General features: G+C 40.9%; 1 protein-coding gene across 1 annotated transcript in view; it reads right to left on the bottom strand.

The window, feature by feature from the left end:
- FMN2 (formin 2) overlaps positions 1-24,614 on the bottom strand; it is a gene marked incomplete at its 5' end in the record, with an annotated part of 126,386 nt that overhangs the window by 32,376 nt on the left and 69,396 nt on the right. The window contains 3 exons of the mRNA XM_081114281.1: positions 22,394-22,514; positions 22,690-22,749; positions 24,070-24,216. Of these exons, the coding sequence (XP_080970407.1) occupies positions 22,394-22,514; positions 22,690-22,749; positions 24,070-24,216 (328 nt within the window). The remainder of the gene's footprint in view (positions 1-22,393; positions 22,515-22,689; positions 22,750-24,069; positions 24,217-24,614) is intronic.

The following is a 24,614-nucleotide window of genomic DNA, read 5'->3' on the forward strand; positions in this document are numbered from 1 at the left end:
GTCCAAAGAAGCCGTGCGTCAAAACCCTCAAAAGCCGAAGCAATAAATCTGCAATCGAATGACAACTTTCAATGACTCAGAAGAAAGGCGTTGCCTTTGTCTAAAAAAATAACCCATACTGGCTGCACTTAAAAGCAACCGAAATGCACACTCATAGATAATTATAAACAAAAACTAGTTAACACTTTAAATAAAAAGATTGAGGGCTCCGACAAGCAGATGAAAGGGTTCTTGACTTGCCTTCCATCTGATATTAGTCAAAATCAACTCTGTCTCCAATTACCTGGGAATATGTGGTCCTCCCTCATGCAAGGGCGCCTGTCCGTGGGGGCCTCTCCTTACTCACAGTCCTTTGGGCCAAGTTCAGCAGAAATATTTAACATTGCAACAGAGGCCGGAGCCAGACAAGTGACTGCAGACGCTCATCGCTGCATCAGTATAGTAACTTAGTAGGACAGCAACCAACAGAAAGTATTTGTGGGGGCAGAGGTTTGGGGGAGGGGACGGATGACTGCTGTTAGAGAAGACCTGCTACGTGCCCCAAAGTGCTGAAACAGAATCATGAAAACACTCTTGTTAACCAGTTGCCCCTTCAGGGGCATTGGATTATCCATGCCAAAAGTCTCCTGTAGAATTGGGCCTGAAAGGTAATCGTATGCCCTAGCCTTAAAATAGATAAATAGACAGAAACAAAAAGGAATCAAAGAAATAAAGGTTGATTCCTGGAAGGTTCAATGATGAGAGGGAGTCATGGATCGGCTGATGAACAAAAGAAATCCAGAGGCAGAGAAGCATGGAACAGACTTTTGAATCTCAGAGGGAGGGCTCGGGTGGGTGGGTGGGAAGAGATTAACCGCAGGACTTAATATGCAAAACCCATGGACGCAGACAATAGATTGGTGTAGGCCTGGGGCAGGGGTGAGTGCGGGCTAGAAGGGGTCAGTGAGGGGGAAAGAGGGGCGTCTGCAATACTTTCAACAACAAAGATACATTTTTGAAGAAGAGGCATCAAGAACAAGGCCGATATTGCTTTTGATCCTGAAGCTCAACATTAAGGAATGTATGTATTGTACAAGTGCGTACTATGAAAAATGTACGCATTTATTCTCTTAATCTTTTTGTCTTCAAAGCAATGCTCTAGGAAAGAAGATTTATGAGCAAAGAAATAAACAAGTTCATTTTCCTGCTTTTCTCCAATGGAATACTACGAAACCATTAAGAAGAATGTACTGATACAAAATGATCTTGAAGCTATTTTAATTGATAAAAAAGAATAATACCCAAGGGAGGCCTCTATTTGCAACCATCCTAGGAACTCGACATCAAAAAGTTTTACAACAAAGTGCATGAAGGTATTGGATTAAAATAAAATGTAACGCATGGCTGAGCTGGCTGGAAAAGAAAGAAAATCCTCTGAACCAGTCAAAACAACCAGGAGCAAGACTTCAAAAGGTGTTAGCACTGCCTTGGGGGCACCCTTCCACCCAGCAACCCGAGACTGTCCTTGGACAGGCCATGCAGGAAGATGGGAACAGGCCTGGAGTCCTCCACAGCGCCCGGAAGAGACACGCCCTCGGGGTAGAGAAAACAGAAAGCCACCCCCACGCCCCCACGAGAAGAGACACTGAGGAATGTGTCCTTCCCCGCGTGGCCCTCCGTGGGCCATCACACTGCCCTGAGCCTCCATCCACAGTGAGGGGGACCCTAACTCATTTTAAAACAGTTCTCGGTTGGCAGTGCCCTCTGATGTTGAGCCCAAACAAATAATAGAAATAGAAATAGAAGGGGAAAAAATAAAAAACAGAAACAGCCTGCAAATAAATTTAGTTTAGAAATGAAAATGGAACCGGAGCAGAGCTGCCCAGGCAGTGAAGGGAGGTTAAGAGTCCACGGCATCCCGAATGCGGGAAGGAATGGAATAGCAACCCAGAGTTTTATCATCAGCAAACCTTTCTCCCCAAAACAGGGCTGATGGAGATTTCCACACAGACAAGGAAAAAAAAAAGAGGGTTTTCAATCCACAGATTCACACCAGGGAACTTCTGAAGACTGAACTTCAGAAAGAAGAAAAACCACCTCAGAAGGAAGGCATAACATACTAGTAAAGGAATGGTGAGCAGAGAAGATGGTACTGGCTATAAAAAACAAGTGAACACGAAAACATTGGCAAAGAATGGCGTATGGCATCAATAAGTAAGGTTAGAGGTAAACATGTAGGTATATTGTGAATTCATACACTTTTGGTATATTGTGAATTCTTTAACAACACATGGTACTAAACAACTAAAACAATATTATCTGTTTGAAAAAAGTTGTTTTTGCAGACTGTACATACATCAAATATGTACATACATAAAAATCAGGTAGATTGAAGAATTAAGTGCAAAAGCAAAACCGAGACATTTTTACAGGAAAATATAGGGTACTGTCTTTATAAACACACAGCAGGAAAAGATTTACTCAATAAGGCAAATATTAATACCATTAAGAAAAAGTCTGATAAAATTTTCTGTTTGGAAATACAGAACTTCTGCTTATCAACTGCCACTGTAAGAAATATGAAAAGACAAGGTCCAAAGAGAGAGAAGTGTTTGTAACAATTTAAAGAACTCCTAATTATTCAGTAAGTAAAAGGCAAAGCAACAGAAAACAGTCAAAAGACTCAACAGGCGGTCCATAGAACAGACTTTAGACATATGAAAATCCACCAGTTCTAATCAATAATCAGAAAAATGCACATGAAACCCACAATGGAATACCATTTTAAATAACAGATATAGCCAATCTAAGAACCAAATGCTTACAAGGATCTGACACACTGAAATTCTATTGGTATAACTGTAGGTTGGAATTCATCACCATTAAGTAATTTGGCTTTACCTTAGAGGCAAAAGATTCATAAACCTTATAACCCAGCAAATCTTTGTTCTCCTAGGCACTAAAAAAGAGAATATGCATGTACCCCAGGACTAAAGCATTTTTCCTTTTAGCTAAAATAGGAAAAACAGGAGAAATAAATTGTGGTGTAGTATAGACCTACAATGAAATCAATATTAACAAAATACAGGCATGTGCACAAACATGAAGGAATATCAAGAACAATGTTCAATGGAGATAAAAGCAAGTCACAGCAGCGTACAGTTACAATTCCACTTATACAAAGTTCATAAATTTGCAAAACTAATAAAATGTTTACAATTTATATTTTTGGCAAACCTATAAAGAGAAAGTAAAAAGATCAGAGAGAAAAGAAATAAAATAGAAATTTTAAAAAGATCAATGAACATAAGAGCTGGTCCTTTGAAAAGATAAACAAAATTGACAAACCTTGAGCCAAACTCATCAAGAAGAAAAGAGAGTCCAAATAAATAAAATCATAAATGAAAGAAGAGACGTTACAACTGACACCACAGAAATACAAAGAATCATTAGAGAATGCGATGAACAGTTATATGCCAACAAACTCAACAACATTCCAAAACTGAACCAGAAAGAAATAGAAATTACTAACAAAGAAACTGAAACAGTAATTTAAAAAAACTCCAAATAAAACCAGACAGTTTGACAAGTGAATTCTACCAAACATTTAAAGAAGAATCAATATCTACTAGTTATAGTTCTTAAATGATTTCCAAAAAAATCCAAGAGGAAGAATTGCTTCTGAACTAATTCTATGAAGCCAATATCACCTCAATACCAAAATCAGACAAAGACAGGAAAAGAAACCATCAACAAAACAAAAAGACAAACCACTGAATGAAAATGATATTCACAAATAATATATCTGACAAGGGGTTAATATCCAAAATATCTAAGGAACTCATACAATTTTCCAAAAGGTTTCAGGTTCGATTCCCAGTCAGGGTGTGTATAGGAGGCAATTGATCAATGTTTCTCTCTCAACAATCTCTCTCTCTCTCTCTCTCTCTCTCTCTCTCTCTCTCTCTCTCTCTCCCTCCCTCCCTCCCTCCCTCCCTCCCTTTCTCTAAAATCAATAAAAAGCATGGTGTTTTCTTTGCCTCGAGTGAGGAAAAGAAAATGGGCAGAGGACCTAAAAAACATTTCTCCAGAGGACGTACAGATGTTCAAAAACATACGAAAAGATGCTCAACATCACTAATCATCAGAGAAGTGCAAATCAAAACCACAACAAGAAGTTACCTTTCACCTGTCAGAGTGACTATCATCAAAAAACCAACAAATACCAAGTGCTGGTGAAGATGTGAAGAAAAGGGAGCCCTCCTACGCCATTGGTGGGATTGTAAATTGGTGCAGCCACGATGGGAAACAGTATGGAGGTTCCTCAAAAAATTAAAAATAGAGCTGCCATACAACCCAGAAATTTCAGTTCAGGTACTTACTGGAAGAAAGCAAAAACACTAATTTGGAAAGATTTAGGCACCCCAATGTTCAATGCAGCATTATTTACAACAGCCAAGATATGGAAACAACCTAGGTATCCATCAATGGGTAAATGGATAAAAATGATATGAATACATATGTCAGAATGCCATATATATATATACACATATATATGAATATAGACATATACATTGGACTATTACTCAGCAGTAAAAACAAATGAAATCTTGCCATTTGTAACAACATGATGGACCTATAGTATATTGTGCTAAGTGAAATAAGTCAAACAAAGACAAATACCATATGTCTTCCCTTATATGTAGAATCGAAAACAAAACAAAACAAATGAATAAACAAAACAGAAGCAGATCCACAGATCTAGAGGACAAGCTGATGGTTGTCAAAGGATGAATGGGTGAAATAATTTTTTTTTTAAAAAGTATGCAAATGATACATTCGACATTCACATTAGTGGCCATGTCTGACAGAATGCAGGCACAAGATTGGGAAGGATATATAAAAGAGTTGGACATACTGATCAAGGTCTGCTCCTCGAGTGGGGTGTACGTGACTATTCACTTCATTATAATTCTTTAGATCTCATTTAGGTTAAATATATGCACACATATATGACCTTTCTGTTATCTATAACATGTATGCCTTTCAAGTGGACATTTGATCCTCATTACCCATGGATTCCACATTTTTGAACGTGTCCACTCACTAAAATTCATTTTAATTCCAAAATCCATCCTTCTAGAGCTTTTGTGGTCACCACGGGCCTGTGCGGTGGAAAATCTGAGTCGCCGGACCAACCCTTGGCCAGCTGCCGCTGAGCAAGGCGAGGCTCTAGCTCCTTCTGTCAGCTCCCAAACTGTAAGTCATTTTCACAGTCTCTTGTGACACACGTTTCAGCACCTTTGTGCTTTGTCATTCCCACTGCTCGAGTGGCTGCGGTGCTGTCCAGTGGACACGAGAACAAGAGGGCCGGGCGGGCGCCACGGAGGAAATCCACGTGTTAGATGCGCTCCATGCAGGTGTGAGTGACAGCACTGCCGGCGGTGAGTTCAATGTCAGTGAATCAGCGGTATGTACTAAATAAGGGCATATGATTTCATAAGTACGTATCATATCTTCACACATGGGCACACAGAAGGCAGTATGTGGATCAAATGATGAAAACGCGACCGAAACATGGCCAGAGGCTTAAAGAAACCTAACCCTGTGTTTGTAACGAGGAGCAATGGTCCAGTATTCACTAATTCAATGTTTGTGGCAGCTTGATAGAATATAGTTACAGCAAACAATGAGAGTACAAGGAATAATGAAATATACTTATTTTTGTGTCGTACATAAAATGAATATCAAACATACAAAATTGTATGTTGTATACATATACAACAATTTCATATATATTCTTTTACATTTTATAAGATATAGGATAAATATAAAAAATATAAAATGTAAATAAATATAAAATACTTCCTAATAAAAATGTAAAAGGGGGGAAATCAACATGTAGAGGATGTATTCACTAGCAAAATATATATAGATACAAATTTACATGTACATATTAATCGGCTTCTATGCATAGATTATCTCTGGAAGGATAGAAATGAAATATAAACGTGGTTAAAACGGAGGAAAGTGATACTAAGAAAGACTTACATCCCATTATATACCTGAATTTTATAACAGATGTATTTTTTTAAGGTGTTTAATTGACTTGTAGAGAGAGAGGAAGGGGGCAGGAGAGACAAACATGGGCGTAAGAGTGACACATGTGCAAACATAAAATCGTGTATGTCGACGTAAACTGGAGCTAGCTAAGGTATAGGGGCTCGGATTAAACGCTTAAATGGAACACTTAGGCATCAGTTGTAGTTGCCGCACAAGGACTTCCCAAAATGTTGCAGAGCGGTACCCTTGACCTTCCTCACTTTCCTTAAATGGTGAAAGCTCAGGAAATTGATGTTTGCCCATGCCAACCTCCCTCCCCCAAAAAATGTCCCATCCACGAGCAGGTCCCACTCTAACGACTCCCCCCTCCTCTCTGAAACTCTTCCGAGCTCTAGCTTCCGTTACAAAAGCCTCTCTTGGTTTTCCTCTGACCTCTCTTCTCGAAATGCTAACACCTATGGGGGTGTCTCTGTCCATCCTGATGATGTCATTCTCCCCCAGAATTCCCAGGTGACCACACCCACTCAGTAATCACATTGTTGTATGAGGCCCAATCCTCCATCGAGAGATTCCATCTGGGTTTCAAAATGTAACTTTGTGCCCTGACCGGTGTGGCTCAGTGGATAGAGCGTCGGCCTGCGGACTGAAGGGTCCCGGGTTCGATTCCGTTCAAGGGCGTGTACCTGGGTTGCAAGCACATCCCCAGTAGGGAGTGTGCAGGAGGCAGCTGATCGATGTTTCTCTCTCATCGATATTTCTGACTCTCTATCCCTCTCCCTTCCTCTCTGTAAAAAATTAATAAAATATATCTTTTTAAAAATGTAACTTTGTTATTCATGCAAAAGATGACTCAGATATAGTTATACAGAAGATTTCAGTGCCAGGACTCCAAAATACAGATGGCAAAGATTAGATAATAAACCATAAATAATGTGAACAACTATATGGGTGACACTCGCCAACATTGTAGATGTGAAATCCAGCAAATTGTTGACTTCTTTTTTTTTTTTTTAAATGAATCATAGCATTAGGGCTCCTTTCTTCCCACAAACAACAACAAAATTCCATACCTACATAGTTTTCTCAAATGACATGTTCTTGATGCTAAAACCACACTGAATGGAAAAAGCAAGACTCATTTTTATTCACCGTTAAGAATGGAGCGAGCGTACAGGGTCCTCTAATATGTAACTACAGGGCTATGATTCCAGTCAAAGGACTATTTGGGAATCAGTGGGTAGATTTTCCACTCCGAGTCATGAGGACCCGAAAATCTGGAAATGACAGCCACTCTGATTTATGAATCTCTTTCATATTCTGTTTCGTGTTTCATGTTCCCTTTCGGTCATCATGATTTTATTAAATGACTAAATGGTCTTTTCCTATCTAAAAAAAAAAAAAAAAAAAAAAAAAAGCTGTTCTTAATGTTTAATCAAATTCCAGCATGCCTCATTCATTGTAAATCATCATTAATGACACTTAACGTATAAAAACCAGGCCGAAGAGAGGATGAAGCAGTACGCGGCCCCAGCCTCACACCATGTAGGCCTCTACGAGAATTCCTGAACAGCGACAACTGTCCCCGAGCATGACATGTCACCAATCTGATCTCCAGAAGAGATGGAACGTTCCAAGGATGAAAGGTTTTGAGTAGCGAACGCATGGAAATAATTGTAAGTTTCGGTGACTTCAAACAGCGAGACTTTTAACACATTTTTTTCCCTCTTTAAACAAATTGTTTCTTTAACATCTTCTGAAATTTCTCACCCCTGCTTAACTCAAAGGAATATAGGAAAAGCCAGTGAGATAATATTGGGTTTTTTAAGCTCTTTGAAGAAAAAAAGGTGTGAAATATCCAGAGAAATTTGTACATACTTTATTTTAAAAACTGCATATAATGTTTTGAAGATCTGAAAAACATCAATATACTTGGCTTTTGGATGCAATATTTTGACAAACCAAATAAATGCCAGGATGAAGTGAGGTCATAACCCTAGCGAAGGACATGTAATTTTCTATCAAAACGTAGAAGGACATGTCATTTTCTATCAAAAAAGTATCAGCCCGGCCAGCATGGCTCAGTGGCTGAGCATCGACCAGGAGGTCACAGTTCAATTCCTGGTCACGGGCACAGGCCCGGGTTGCGGGCTCCATCCTCGGTAGGGGGCGTGCAGGAGGCAGCCGATCCATGATTCTCTCTCATCATTGATGTGTCTCTCTCTCTCTCCCTCTCCCTTCCTTTCTGAAATCCATTTAAAAAGCATATAACAATTTTAAAGTCTTTCAAGATATAAGCTATTTCACCAATAGCTATTGTATTCCTCATCGTGAAAGAACAATGATAATAATGAACTTGATTCACAAAGCAGCAGGCTGAGCAAATGCGAGACTCTCGCCACTGAATGACTCAGGGTCAAACACAGTGTGTTTCTCTGGGCTGTCGATCCCTTTGAAACCAGTGCGTGTTTGTCTCACGCCTCCTTGCCTCTGCTGATGAGGAAGGACTCGCAAGCCCCCCTGCACCCCCTCCCCCCCGGGTGTGTACCTTGGATGATGAACCGCTCCATGTTCTCCTTGAAGGGCTGGACGTGCTCCTCGGGGGACACCTGGTACACTTTCCCCGCCTCCACCTCGCAGGCTGCAATCAGAGAGACACGCTGCTTAGGGCGCCGTCGATGGAGCGTCCAAACCACCTCAAAACCTCATAAAGCCAGACTGTCCTGTCAACCACCGTAACGGACATATGTCCTACACGTACGTTGGAAACACCAAATGCTGACATGACAAGTCTATAAGCAAGGCTTCGTGAGGGGACTGTGAAAAGACATCCGTAAGAGTTGGTGACTCCAGCCCAGCCGGTGTGGCTCAGTGGTTGAGCATCGACCTATGAACCAGGAGGTCATGGTTCCATTCCTGGTCAAGGGCACATGCCCGGGTTGCCGGCTTGATCCCCAGTGTGGGCTGTGCAGGAGGCAGCCGATCCATGACTCTCTCTCATCACTGATGTTTCTATCTCTCTCTCTCCCTCTCGCTTCCTCTCTGAAATCAATAAAAATATACATTTTTTAAAAAGAGTCTGTGAGTCCAGTTCGGTCATTTCCACAGAGTGTCACCGGGGCAAGATACATAACTCTGAGCCTCCGTCGCATCAGGAGAAGGGAGGGCCCAGGCCTGCCTCTCAGTGTTGTTATGAGGATCGAATCAGTGAAGAGATGGAAAGTGTCCCAATAGTGTGCCCGGCATTTCCTATCATCATCACTGTTGTTATTATCCACTAACTCCTAATACAGGCTTATTCCCAAGTTCGCATTTCTGAAAGCAGGGGGCTACTTGTCAGAAACACGGCAGCGAGATGGTGAGGAAGGGCTAGCCGTCAGCTTCCTTTAGGGTGGAGTCGGAAATTCTGTGCCCCTTCATGTCTACAGATGGATAATCAGATATACTTAATCGTATCCTAAATGGATGAGTTTTCTAAATGTATATACATTCCTATATTAGAGGGGAAACGGTGCATCAGTGAAAGGAAATAAGTCAGGTTATCAGCCCTTCTAATCGTTTTGGTGAATTCTTTCTGGCAAAATCACATGAAGAAATAGACCCAAAGGCCTTTGAGTAGCTTCTAATTGCTACCCAATCTACTCCTCTAAGACAGCGGTCGCTAACCTTTTGGACCTCACAGACCACCAGTGGTCCACGGACCACCGGTTGGCGGCCGCTGCTCTAAGACACAGATATGGACTGACTACCGACTGTGTTCAAGGTCCCTCTCTAGGCACTATGATTACTGCCACGAACAGAAGAGAACTGGCCTGAAAAAAATCCCGGCCACAGGGAGCTTGCCTTGTCCTATACTAGAGGCCCAATGCATGAAATTTGTGCAAGGGGCTCAGCCCTCACAGCCCCGGCTTCGTCCAGAAGGTCGTCTGGAAGGTTGTTTGGCTATCCGATCTAATTAGCATATTATGCTTTTTTATTATAGATGGTTTTTCATTAATTCTTTTTCCATCGCAATGAGAAAAGTACAATACTTGTAGGCTAGTATCTAGTAGATTAGGCCAGCACGGGGGCAGGGGCGGGAGGAGTGGGGGAAGGATGGGAAGGAGAGGAAAAATCCAATTTCTCACCTGGTCTGATTTTCAGACCTTAGAAACCTGAGTCAAGAAAGATTAATATTTTGACTGTTAGTGACGATTGTTCAATTTCACACTTTTTATTAGAAAATGGAAGTAATGCCTGTCCCCTTTTTCTTGATGCTGTAGCTTGCCTGGAGGTCTACGCAGCCATAAGAACACCCTCCCACCAGCAGCCTGCACAAGGTCATCTAATGGGCCTGGTGCCTGAGAGGGGGAGGTCATTGGTTAGGAAAGCAGAGATGGGCCACAGTCTAACCATGACCAAGTCTTCTCAATTGGACCACGTCTGCAGTCTGCATTTTTACTCAGCAATGTTTAAACAACAGAAGATACAGCGGATAAGAAGGGGTAACATATTTTTAAAAAGAGGGGAAATTATAGTTTCAATTACATTTTGGCTCCTATAAACTGTATTCTTAATATAAACGCAAGCAAACGCTCTCTTTTCTATTGCTTCTATCTTTCCCCCTCTACTTAGAGTAGATTTCGTTACACACAAGGGGAACCAAGAGGCGTTTTAGATCCAGAAAAACTCTCAGGTCATTTACTGGCAACCTCATCTCACTTCCTGTCCTCCTTCTGGAAGCCGTAGAAGATATTTGTCATGGATCTCGGAGTTTCGAGTGACGGCCATTCCTATCTCTCCAGGCATCTTTTCCCTCGTTGAGCTGCTGTCATGATTAGAATCCTCAACTCTACCCTGAGCAGAAACCCCTCTGTCTCTCTACACGGTCTCCTTGTGGAATGACATGTCTGGAGTCTGCTTTTCAAATAGTTCTGATAGAATCACCACAGATAGTCCAGATCTGCAGTGAGTCACAGAATTCCAGTCTCTCAGAGGACGGATGAGGCCCCTCCACTCCTACCATTCTTTATTTACTCGCTCCCCCACTCTTTCTGCTAGGACTTAAAACATTCGCTGGCAGGCAACAGGCATTCGACAATTACCTGTGGAATGAATAGAAAAGGGAATTGGATTCTCCTGTCAATACGAACCCCTCATTAATCTGGAAATGGCCTCTCTATTGGAAAGTCCCCAGGCCTTGTACATGCTAGTCATCCGCCTCACATCCTCTTATCCCCTTATGATCAATGGTTGAACTTTGATTTGTCCATCCATACACAACTATCTCAGCAAGGTTCACGTATGACCAATCCCCCAACCCCTGAACTTTGTATGTCCCTCTTCTACAGAGCCTGTGTGAAAGATATAAGATAAAAGGAGAGATTCAAATAAAATAGATCTGCATTCAGGTCTGGTTCTACTAGTAGCTACATGGTCTTGAGCTAGTCTTTAGAGTATCTGAGCCCCAACTTCCTCAACTAGAAATCGGGCTGATGAAGGCTGGGCACTTGAGCACTAAGCACTGAGCTGATAGGTAAGAAGTCCTCAAAAAATGATAGTTACTAATGATGTTATCTTATTGCATTTATTGCTGACATGTACCTATCTCTGATTATAATTTGCATTCCCTGAGGTCACCTCTGTGTGCCCAGTGTTTGAAATTCAGAGGAAGCACTAAAACCTTGTGTGGAAATAAGTACTTTCAACTATGCCAACGACCACGACTTTCCTTAATCTGGACATTAAGCCTCCAGCGGTGGGTGACAGATAACAGCGTGTAAATCTTAACCCGAGTGCCCCCAATCCCAACCCAGATGACTAAAGCTCTTCACTGTGATATAAAATGTGCACAATTATTTGTGGGTGGCTGTTGCCTTATTCATTATATTCAGAAGGAAAAACCTGTTGGATAACTAGAGAAACAAAATGTCAAGCTCTAGAGTCTGTATAGACTTGTATATGCGCACTTCTTATAGACATACTTGTATATTCAATGATATACTAGTATATCAATACGCTGCATAAGGAAATTTATAAGGTTGGAGCCCATTCTTCACCTAACTGTAGTGCATTTTGGTGCATAACATCATCCTGGCTATTATCATCTTCAAAACTGGTGACTATGTGAATTTTTTTTTTAAATACCAACCACCGTGCTCTCACCAACTTAAAGGGTCATTTAGTCACATTATTAAAAACATAACATGAGACAGAGTTCCTGGAAAATTGCATTACAGTCAAATCCAAATATTTTTCTTAAAATCTGTTAAAGGCAGTTGGCACAACTGAGTAATTCCAACCATGTAGGCTTTTGTTTAATTTAAAGGCCTTCCTGATCCAAAAAGGTTTTATATTGTGTAAAAGGGCGAACCGTGGAAAGCATGAGTGAGGCTCTCAAATACAAAGACAAATCTAGCCAGAGGAGAGGACGAACAAAAGCCTCTCTGGTGTTTCCACTGGAAAAGGGGTTTCAATCCCCAGACTGGCAGGTCAGGGGCACAGCCAACATCATCTTATCACCATCCGATTAAAATAAGGGCATCACACACCACTCTCGGAAATGAGCCCTGATCAGGAGGTTCTGGGGTGTGTGTTTTAGGAAACTGGAATATTCCTGCTGTAACTTCTACGTCTCCACGCTCCATCAATCAATCAATGTTGCCTATTTTCTAGTCACTGCTTTTCTGTGAGCTTCCAGAAGGTTTTACCGGCCTCCATAAATCTGCCTCGTCAAGTTTGAAGGAAGCCACGTCACAGCCACAAAGAACAAAGAAGGTTGATTAGATCAGAAACTCTTCTTTACAAGACCCAATGGTTTCTCATGTCAGCGTGCGTTGGACATGACTCTGGAGTGGCTTTTAAGAAACAGAAACCATGCACTAACCCAGGGCTGGGCAAACTTTTTGACTCGAGGGCCACAATGGGCTCTTAAACTGGACCGGAGGGCCGGAACAAAAGCATGGATGGAGTATTTGTGTGAACTAATATAAATTCAAAGTAAATATCATTACATAAAAGGGTACGGTCTTTTTTTTTTTTTAGTTTTATTCATTTCAAACGGGCCGGATCCGGCCCGCGGGCCGTAGTTTGCCCACGCCTGCCCTAACCGGTATGGCTCAGCGGATAGAGCGTCGGCCTGCGGACTGAAGGGTCCCAGGTTCGATTCCGGTCAAGGGCATGTACCTTGGTTGCGGGTACATCCCCAGTGGGGGGTGTGCAAGAGGCAGCTGATCGATGTTTCTCATCGATACTCCTAACTCTCTGTCCCTCTCCCTTCCTCTCTATAAAAAAATCAATGAAATATATATATTTTTAAAAAACAGAAACCATGTAGCTACTGAGAGAAGAGCAAGGCAGTCGGTGAGATGTCTACAGAGCAGCTGGAAGAGCAGGGAGACTGGTCTCCCTCCACACTTGGTCTGCAGGAACGACCCCCAGAACCAATCTGCAGCCCTGGCTCTAGGGATGGTGTTCTCTATGCCACAGTCAGGATCTATGCTGAATGGTGGGTGCCATGGAGTCTCCAATGGTTTCATTTTCTCTCCTTTTTTTTTTCTAAACAAATCTTGTATACCTCGTGCAACAGAACATTACACTCCAGTGTAAAACACTACACATTTTTTCCCTATGGATTTTTGATTTCTTGGAAAATCTTTGGGTTACTCTCTGGTTTATTCCAGGGATGCGAGGCTGGCACAATATCCGCAAATCAATACACGTGTTGCATCACATAAACAAATTGAAAGGTTAAAAAAAAAACACACACGTGATCATATCAATAGATGCAGGAAAAGCATTCGACAAAATCCAGCACCCTTTTTGGATAAAAACTCTCAGTAAAGTGGGAACAGCGGGATCATACCTCAACATAATAAAGGCCATATACGACAAACCTACAGCCAACATCATCCTCCCTGGGCAAAAACTAAAAGCAGTCCCCTTAAGAACAGGAACAAGACAGGGATGTCCGCTTTCACCATCTTATTCAACATAGTACTGGAAGTCCTAGCCACAGCGATCAGACAAGAAGCAGAAATAAAAGGCATCTTAGCTCAAATGTCAGAGAACTAATCACCTTTAATTCATTGTTTTCTGGGCTTTTTTTTCAAGGCAGTATGGTACGAAAAGTAAGTGATTAGTGAAAATGAGGAAATACGACTTCACTATTTTTTTCCTAAAATGAATAAATGGTATCAGCTCTTAAAATTAAGTGATTGACAACTTCGTTTTCTTCTCATTAACTCTCCCTTCCACAGGGCAAAATTACTACTGAGTTTAATGACGATCCAAGAGATTTACAGCATGAAAAGTCTAAGAATCCTGAGAAATGTCCATGGGAACCCAGTACGCGTGTGTATCATTATGGAGGGAGGGGAGGAAAGATGAGAAGAAAGAAAGATAGGTGAAACTTATTAGCTTTGGGAAAAATATCACAAATGAGAACACTTTTTTCAAAGCTGATGTAAAGGAATATAAACATCTCAAGCAGAAAAACATTATAGTAACCTACACAGAGCTGACTCCATGGAAATTCCGGAGTGAGACAATTCTTTAGGAAATACTTATATATTACCTAGTACACAAAAAAATTTAAATAATTACTTTATACCACCCTCACCGCCCCTAAAAATCAGAAACACATGTTTAGTTCTTTCCATCTCCTTTGTCCCGCTCCCTCCTGGGTCAAAATCACTATTATCTTTTATGGAAGTTCCTTCCTAAGTCTCCCAAATTCTACGCTTGCCAGAGCAATATTCTCAAGACATAAATCATTATCACTCCAGGTCCCGAAGTATAATCCTTCAGTGGCTGGATAGTGCGTTTAGAATAAAATATAATGTCCTTATAAAGCGTATAAACTGGTACAGTCGGTGTGCGTTCTCTCCTCTCATAGGAGGGATATGCCAAGAATGCAGGAGTAATAGACTTTTCTCCTTCCTGAAATGCTCCTGTGGCCCCCTTCATTCTCCTACAGACACACACCCCCTGTGTTCCAAATACACGCATCCCTCTCATCCATTTAGAGTCTTCCCGCCCAGCGTGGCTACATTGGCTTTTGTGACCTGGTGGGTACGTATCCCTGTGGATTTATCGCTTTCTCTACTCCCCTGCACACAGCCCGTATTTGAGTCACGTGGGATCGCCCGCAATGCCAAGGGCGCGCTCATCTCATGCCATGGATGGAAGATTCACCTGCTAACGTTTCCTTCCATATATGTTTTCACCTGTAAAGTCTCCACACATCAGGACTCCATCCTAATGGCGATTTCTAACCAATTAGGTAGCAACAGGCTTACTATGTTCTAGTGTAATTATCTGTTTGTATGTTTGGCTTCTGAACTACATGATACAATATGTTCTTTAAGTACAGGAGCCCATGGATCATTCATCTTTTCCCTCCAAGCTTCAAGCAAAATGTCTTGACAATAAAAGGTGCTCAATAAATGCCAATTCTGCCCGGCCGGTGTGGCTCAGTGGTTGAGTGTCCACCTATGAATCAGGAGGTCACGGTTCGATTCCCGGTCAGGGCACAGGCCCAGGTTGCAGTCTTTATCCCCAGGAGGGGGCGTGCAGGAGGCAGCCGCTCAATGATTCTCTCTCATCATGGATGTTTCTCTCTCTCCCTCTCTCCTCCTCTCTGAAAGCAATAAAAATATCTTTTTAAAAAAACATAATAAAAGAAAGACTAGAGCTCAACATGAACGATTCTATTAGCACCCCTTCCACTCTTTCATAAGCCACGCTCACGTGCACTATCATTTAAAAGATTTTGGTTCTTAATTATTTTCTAACTAAAATATATCTTAGAACAGGAATTCTTAAGTTGTAGCATTTTTATGTCAAGGATTCCCTGAGATTTTTAGCAGGGAATTTAATAGCAAACAGACTATGGGACTCACTGTGAGTGGGTGGGGCATAGCAAAAGACATATCAAAATTACCAGCAAAGGGGTTTTCTTCAGACCATACGCATGCTCAGTTCAGACCTTCGTTACAAATTCTGCTGCAATGAGCCAAATTTCACATCTGAATATTGTGTATCCCTCAGGTTTAAGCCTGAGGAACCCCTGACCTCATGGGTCAATAGACAATCAAAGCCCAGCTAGTGGCAACACTGGTGACTTCGCTTATGTCCTTTCCTGTGCTTGAAATTCTATTCTTCTCTCCCCTGGATGGACCGTCACTGATCTTTCAAAGTCCAACTGAGGTATCATTTTCCAAGTACATTTAATCCTTACCTCCTCTGCGTTTCTGTAGTATCTTATTTACAGAACTAAAAAATACCTGCTAGACCATACAGTGGTATATGTAGGCACATAACCATTGGTGCTCTTATCTGTCTATGAGCTATGAGGGAAGAATCTATGTGGTTTTTTTTTCAGTGATTTAATAAACATTTGTTGAATGATAGTTAAGAATTAGACTCTAATATCTCTGATTCCTTACTGATCTAAATTTCATAAATCTGATTATTATGAGATAACCTACCCATTAAATTCTTAAGCTGCCTACCTAGAAAGCATTTTGATAATGAGTATCAAGAATCTGAAAAAAAAAAAAGTTCATTGCCTCTAATCTAGTAATTAGAATGATAAGAATCTATGTTAAAGAAAAAAATAGAAAATATAGTAAAAAGGTTATGAATAAGGATGTTCAACATAATATTTCTGAAGAGTAGGCAAAACTGGAAAGAGGTAATTTCTTGCAAGAATCAAATCCCTCATTAAATTATGGCACGATCATAAGACAGATTTCTATGAAACCATCTTAAATGGTTTTTAAATTATAGTAAGAGCCCCCGGGAAATGCTATTAAAATTTTCACTGAGAAAAATGTATAACATATCAGAGTGATATCCAGTCAACTGGAATGATGAATTCATTAACAGGCTAAACTTCCTTCTTTTGAAAACCCAGAGCAATGCAGGAGGACATCAAAAAAGAAAACCAAACAGACACATTATGCTTTAAAAAAAAATGAATAACTCCTTGAACCAGAAATAGTAGAGAAGCCCAAGTTAAGAAGCAGAGCCCAAGCCAGGAGTGACTGAAGGGCACGTGGCGGAGGGTAAGGATCTTGGCTGATGTGGAGACCCGCGGTGGGAGAGAATGGAACCAGTGACACTACTATTAACCCAGAGCGAGGACGAGGCTCCGGGAGCCATGGAAGGAGCAGGGAAACAGCTCCAGCCCCTACACAGCTGTGTGCCTGGGGCAGCAAGAGCAGACAGACAGACAGCAATCCAGGCCAGATCGGAGCCAAGTCATTCACTCCTGTGGAGACTGACTCTGCAGTAAACCCAACGTGCCCACAGGGAAGGATCCCCAGGCTGCCAGGAGAAGGCCTGGCTCTAGCCAAAGGCAGGCCAAGTCAAAGCAATGGAAAAATCACGAAAGTGCAGGATTTGGGGGGTCGGGAGAAAAACAGAGAACACAAGACGGATGGATAGATAAGTTCCTGTCACAACTCCTCAACTCTGCCGTTGTAGCACAAAAGCAATCACAGACAGAACATAAATGATCGGGCGCGGAGGGCCCTGTTCCAACTAAACTTTATTAATAAGAACAGGCCTCATTGAGCCCACAGGCTATAATTGTCTAACAACTGTTTTAAATCAACATTCTAATACCACAAAGAAAATTAATGAGTAGAAAGACAGCTTATAAGTATTAACAAATAAAGGATGAATTCATCTCAGATGAAACAAAAATTATGAAAATCCAAAAAGGATATTAAAATAGCTTTACAAATACAAAAAAGGTCAAGGGAAATACTATGCAGAATAAGAACAAAAATGAATTTAATGGTAAAAATAGATATGGTAAAAAAAAAAAAAACAACAACAACACCATACTAGAAATCTTGGAAACAAAAAATAATTATCGTGATTTTAAAATAGTTGCACTGGCAATATAAATACTGGATTGGATAGCGTCAAAGAGAGATTTAATGAATTGAAAGGCAATGTTGAGGAATGCATGATGATCATAGCAAAAGGGGTAGGGAGGGGGGTAAAATTTGAAAGAGAAGTCAGGAGACATGGAGGGTTAGACCCCAGATAAAAACAGACCAAAATACTAAGGTTATTTATCATTCACTGTAGGAGTACAGATAAATATATTTTTCTGTCCTATGTTTTTCCAATATTGGCTGATGTTCCCATGTTGAACTGACATTCATTTTAAAATCATAACAGAACGTGATCTTAAAAGAAGCTACTGATCGCCTTTGAACTGAATTTATAACGTCATGCTTCCTTTCCTCAAACAAAAAAAATCAGAAATTTGCCATTGTAAATATAATTGGCGTAAACACATATAAATCAATGCGAACAAGTTTAAAGACTTGTTTTTCCTATATAGCTCAGACCTCTACACCGACATTACTTCAATGTGAGGATAGAGTCCATTCATTTTAAACATTTTCAAGTCCGAGGACTGAAGGGGAGGGGAGGGAAGAAGGGAACAGGTAAGAATTTCTCGCCCACTTTGAGGAACTTCATTTCTCGGTGCTCTGTAAGTGCTGAGTTGACTGGAGTCATGTGGCAAGTGCTACGCTTTCTACCCAAGACAGGCCCTGGAACAGAAATCGCCATTTGGCTCAGCCACGTCCAGGAAAGCTGCTGACAACCAGAAGAGATCAAAGCAGATCAGGTTGCTTAAGCAACCACATGTCCCCGAGCTCAGAAGGCCATGGGAGCACCCCAGGGCGGTGGGAATCTGGGGAGCAAGTACAGAAAGCAGACAGAGGGGATGTTCTGCTCTTCTAAATGCTAACAGGAGAGTCAGCTGTCTTGTTCAAATGTCTCAGCCCTCAGCATTCTCTCCCAGTCTTTCCGTGAAAATAAAAGTCAACTCTCTAAGAAACCTGAGAGGAAGTGATTTAGCCAGAAAGTGAGTGTCTTAATGACTTTTCTTACCTCTTTACCTCACACAATTTATTCTATCCTATTTCTTACCTCTTTACTTCACACCATTTATTCTATTTTTTTCCTTATTATGAATAGACGGTATTTATTGGATATTTATTAGATGGACACGATCAGGATACATTCTTTACAAATATTATTGCATTTTTAAACTCCTTCTTAAAACAACTCGCTTCAGGCAAAAGGTGGACAGGATATTTGAATCTTCTTTAAATGAATCACCTAATTTAACCACTTAGAAGGAATGAGTTTTAATAGGCTCCATTTATCAAAAAAGGCATTATTTTAAACTAATTATATCCAAATAACATAACCCAATAATCTCCCATCTCACTCCCATGTAGTCAGATGAATGCACAAATCACATCTATTTATACCCATCTCGTTCCAAAGAGGGACAATGAGGGGTTCTTATTTTATGCCTCGTTGATATGAAATGGTGCACGCATGCCGAGTCCTTCCCGGAAATTAAATTTCATTCAGGTTGAGCTCAGAAGATTCCCTTCGTTGTTGTAAAACGTCTTTCTTTCTTTTTTCTATACAAAACCTCAAATTTTGGAAAAGCAAAAAAAGACAAACATATATATATATATATATATATATATATATATATATATATATATATGATTCAATTATGAATTCTGTCAGTGTTTAAAGGAGACCTCAGTGTTTGACAGCCTTGTAAATGGCTCAAGCCGTTCTCATTATACAAGCACAGAAGACACGATTGCATTATTTCATGGACTGTAGCTTCATTTCCCCACCTTCCCTGCAAGCTCCTCAGTGGAAATGCCCTGCTTCTGTCACTAACACAGAGCCAGGCCTGTGCTGCTCCCTCCTTCCTTCTTCTCTCCCTTCCTCTCCCTCCCTCCCTCCCTCTCTCTCTCTCTCTTTCTTCCTCTCTCTCTCTCTCTTTCTCTCTCTCTCTCTTTCTTTCTTTCTACAGAGAAGAGGAAGAGGGAGAGAGAGAGAGAAACATCAGTGATGAGAGAGAATCATGGACCGGCTGCCTCCTGCACGCCCCACACTGGGGATGGAGCCCACAACCCGGGCATGTGCCCCGACCGGGAATCGAACCGTGACCTCCTGGCTCATAGGTCGACGCTCAACCACTGAGCCACTCTATTTGGGCGAGGCCTGTGTTTCTTAAAATGTATTCATTCCACCGACCAGAGGACCTACGAGCTATTCTGTGGGGGAAAAAAAAGAAAAAAAGGTACTCTGTGGGCAAATAAACCCGAGAACTGCTGCTAACCCTTCTTTCAGTGAACACGGTGAATCCTCAGATTTATTTGGTCGTGAATGCCCTCCCTTTCTAGGGCCCCCCATGTTCACACACTAGGCCCGAACTTGAGAAAACACTATCATAGTCAAATGCTCTAGGTTCTCAAGGAGGAAATACACCTTTCTGAGCAGTTGGCCTTATCCTATATAATAAAGAGCTAATATGCTAATTAGACTGGATGCTGGACGACCTTCCAGACTGACCAGTGGGATGAGGGGGAGGGTCAGTGGCGGGGCCGCAAGGGCCAAGCCCCTTGCACGAATTTTGTGCACCGGGCCTCTAGTTACAGATAAGGAGTAAACGCTTTGAGTGAAAATCATTACCTTCTTAACCCTCTGAGGTGCTCAAAACTTGCTAAGATGCTCCTTCAATGTTTCAACTGGAGCCACCCCATCGCTGGAGAAGGCCGATGTGCAAGAGGAAGTAGGACAATGGCAGTGGCTACTGGTCCTCTTCAAACCCACTATCTGGTGTCTGTGAGTTCTCCCTGTCTAGCTCTAAGTCTTGTGAGAACTTGCCATTTTCATGGCTACCTGTATATTTAATAACTACAGGAAGAAAGCATGTAGATATGAAAAATAAGTGAGGTATCATTCCCATCATAAGCAAACGTACGTTCCCTAGAAGTACGATGGCCATTCCTCTCCTTTCTCCACTCCCCTGTAAACTATGAAGTCCTACTTTGCAAGACTGAATTGTTAATGTAAGTAGAAAGTATTTTTCTGATCCCCCAGAAATGCCCCTGGCACTGAGAGAGGGAGATATTAATAAGCAAACCTGTAAACCGATATACCTGGCATAATTTTGAAGGAAGATAAATACTATATATGGTTTGTCTCTTATTGTTTTTAAAAGTCATACTTAAATACATAATAACATAGGGTTATACAAACATAACATAATTTTATTTATTTATTTTAAACAAACTTGTCATTCTTGGGTTCAGTAAATGAACACCCATATTTGAGGGTACCCAATGCACCCACAAATGCCCAATCTGCGTCAGGCTCATAATAAGGGGTGCTGAGTGTTTAGAAACTGCAAGCCAATTTATGCAATGTTATTGTGTGGATTTTAATCCACATAAAAGCATCGGCGACCAGAATATATATGACCCCATACATTTCATTTTAAATCAGTTTGGATAAGCATTACCAAACTGGGTAGAATCTCTTTAAAAAATCACATCATCTGAGTGGTTTTTGGACAGGGGTAACCACGCCTCTTTTTTTCCTGTAGTTACACATCCAATGAAAGTTCACTGCCCTAGCCGGTTTGGATCAGTGGGTAGAACGTCGGCCTGCAGACTCAAGGATCCCCAGTTCAATTCCGGCCCAGGGCATGTACCTTGGTTGTGGGCACATACCCAGTGGGGAGTGTGCAGGAGGCAGCTGATCAATGTTTCTCTCTCATCGATGTTTCTAACTCTCTGTCCCTCTCCCTTCCTCTCTGAAAAATCAACAAAATATATATATTTTTAAAAAAGAAAATTCACGTACATTTACTCACTCCCTATCTGTGCCCAATAGAGTGAGATAGAGGCTTAGCTAGCTGAGTTGTCTGCAGCTCCATAACAATAAGAAACCTCATGACCAGGGAATAAAAGAGATTTTAACCACAACGTAATTTTCAAAAGGGTACACTGTTTACTTTTGTGTAAATATTACTCTTAAGGTAGAAATCTGACCAATTTCAGACTCTTCAAAATGATATAAGGCTTCGCAAACTAACAACAAGACATACACACGTGGGCTGTTTGACCACATATGTGAAAGAAGATGCTTTGTCCCCAAGAAAGTTCACAAGCTACAAAGTCTTGAGCAAGTGTATGAAGGGAGGGTTGGGAGGGCCTGGTCATCTTTCAACAGTGACAAGATAAAACACACAAATGTTCTTGGCTGTAAACACAAGACAAATTTGCTCCTGATGGAAGAGATGACTATTCAAATAACCAGCTTTTTAAACAACAACACAATAAGATGATTGGTAAAAAAAAAAAAAAAAAAAAAAAAAAATTTATCCTTTAGCCATACTAAACAATTTTCAGCTCTACGAGGCTCCAAAAGACTTTCTGTTCAAGAACATCAAAAAGTCTAGCTTCTCTTATTAAAAAAAAAAGCATGACTCACAAACATGAGTTTCTTTAAGACGCTCCATTACCTTTGAGGTCCTTCTTTAGTTTTCTGAGATCTTTTTGAAAATCTTCAAACTTCATCTGCGCAGCCTGAAACAGGTCCTGGGGCTCGGGTAACGGAAAAACGCACTGCTCTTTCCCGGCGTCCTAATTCATTAGCAAGAAACACATCATTTTTAACCAATCAGCACGGAGATCGATAACAATCATACGGCAGCAGGGGTGGCAAAACCGCAAAAACAAATAATGCCAAGTCCTTTACAACAAAGACTAACCCCTCCCCCCTCAAAAAAAAACACCTATATGCAAAAAACTGTCTTACCTCATCAAAATTTCGAAGATAATAGGAAACGATATATGACAAAAGGCTTCTGCTGTTGTCCTAGGCAGAAAGACCAAAGTAAGTAATATATATATATATATATATATATATATATATATATATATATGGTTAAATATAGTGTTAAATAAAAGAAATCCCAGGAAATTCAGCAGATATAGGGGAGAACGTTTAGAATGAAATATGAAATTCTCTATTTCAAGTAATTTGAGTGGCTAGAACTAAGGAGCTGAATGGCATAGAAGATCTTATTTTCCCCAGCGCTCACATCTAAGCTCCAAATGCCAAGCACAGCTGTTTAAGGGTGGAGTCTCAACTATAAATAGTTTCCTATTTTTACTTTCCTCCGTCAGAAAATTAGTTCATTAATTTTTATGGATTTTATTAAGGGGGATAACTACTATCTTCACTGAGATGATGAATATTGCTAGCATTTCTACACATTTGGACCAGGAGTAAGTTTGATGGTCTAGCTAATACTATATAGATTAGGAACATAAAAAAATTAAGCATTATTTCAAGTAATCGGGAGCTTTAAAAATGCAAATACATATTACAAATTTTTACGGCAGCCAATGAGATTGAGGAACTCATATCCACTCAGCTGTAAATGATGCAATGTATATAGATCTACAGTAAAAAATGTAAAATTGTTTCATATCCAATAGTCTTCAAAAAAACAGCCTTTCACCTCCTTTCTGGAACATGCGGAGGCACTAATTTTTAAATTTTTTTTTTTTGCATTTTCTATACAAACTACTTTCCCTCATCTTCGTTTTGCTTAAAATGGAAGGAAAGAAGAAGGTAATAGATATACGCTCTAATTTATGGAAATTAATTAATCCTCAGAGTCCACAAAGATAAATATTAGCAGACACGGTAGAGTGAAAAAATAATTATTTTAAAATACTGTCTGCTTATTCATTAGGCACAGCACTCAAAACTACAGGAAACATTGTCATTCACTAAATCACAAATATGGGATGGCCATTACTTTTCTTTACTTCGGAACCATAAAGAAACGTTTAACCTTGGAACTTAAAGAAACATTTATACAACTGGCTTGTAGTCTAACTACTAACCAGCTCAATGGGCATGGCTCAGTCAACCTATGAAGCTGGAGGTCACGGGGGTCAGGGCACATGCCCAGGTTGTGGGCTCAATCCTAGTGTGGGGTGTGCAGGAGGCAGCCAATCAATGATTCTCTCTCATCATGGATGTTTCTATCTCTCTCCCTCTCCCTTCCTCTCTGAAATCAATAAAAATATATTGTAAAACACACACACACACACACACACACACACACACACACACACACTCCGATCCTCAATTTGCCTACATTCATTCACACAAAATACTTACACTGCTTTTGACATCTTTCAGCTTCGGAAGAATGTCTAACCCAAACCCGTCGGCCTGTCCCCGAGTCTTGTTCCCGCCATTCATGTAGTTGCCGAAGGCCAGGACCAGACCCAGCACCTGCATAACCCCGGGGCCATTCTTCAAAGTCTGTAAGGAGAATGAAGAGCCATTTCTCTCAGATACTAAGTTTTGCTTGAATTTTCTTAAGTCAGAGGCAGATATTCATCTGACACTGGTCATGTGGGGTGACATCCAAACGTTATTATTGGCCGTTACCATATTTGAAGAGGAGTGTCTCCAAGAGGAAGAAATCTAGGCCATTTCTGTGAAACAAATACGGCAACACGGTGACAGCTACTACCAAATAATGTCCTTGCTGCCAGCCTAATGGTACCCACCTCAGCAGCAACACGAACGTATGGCATCGTGGCGGGAAACTGAAACACAGTTCCAAGGATTAATGTCCAAATTTAGGTTTATCCCTGAAAAATCCATACTCACGTCTTCCAAAACTCATCGTTTAACCTGATTTTGCATGTCCCATC

This window comes from Myotis nattereri (assembly GCF_964212035.1).
Source record: "Myotis nattereri genome assembly, chromosome: 20".
Taxonomy (NCBI): domain Eukaryota; kingdom Metazoa; phylum Chordata; class Mammalia; order Chiroptera; family Vespertilionidae; genus Myotis; species Myotis nattereri.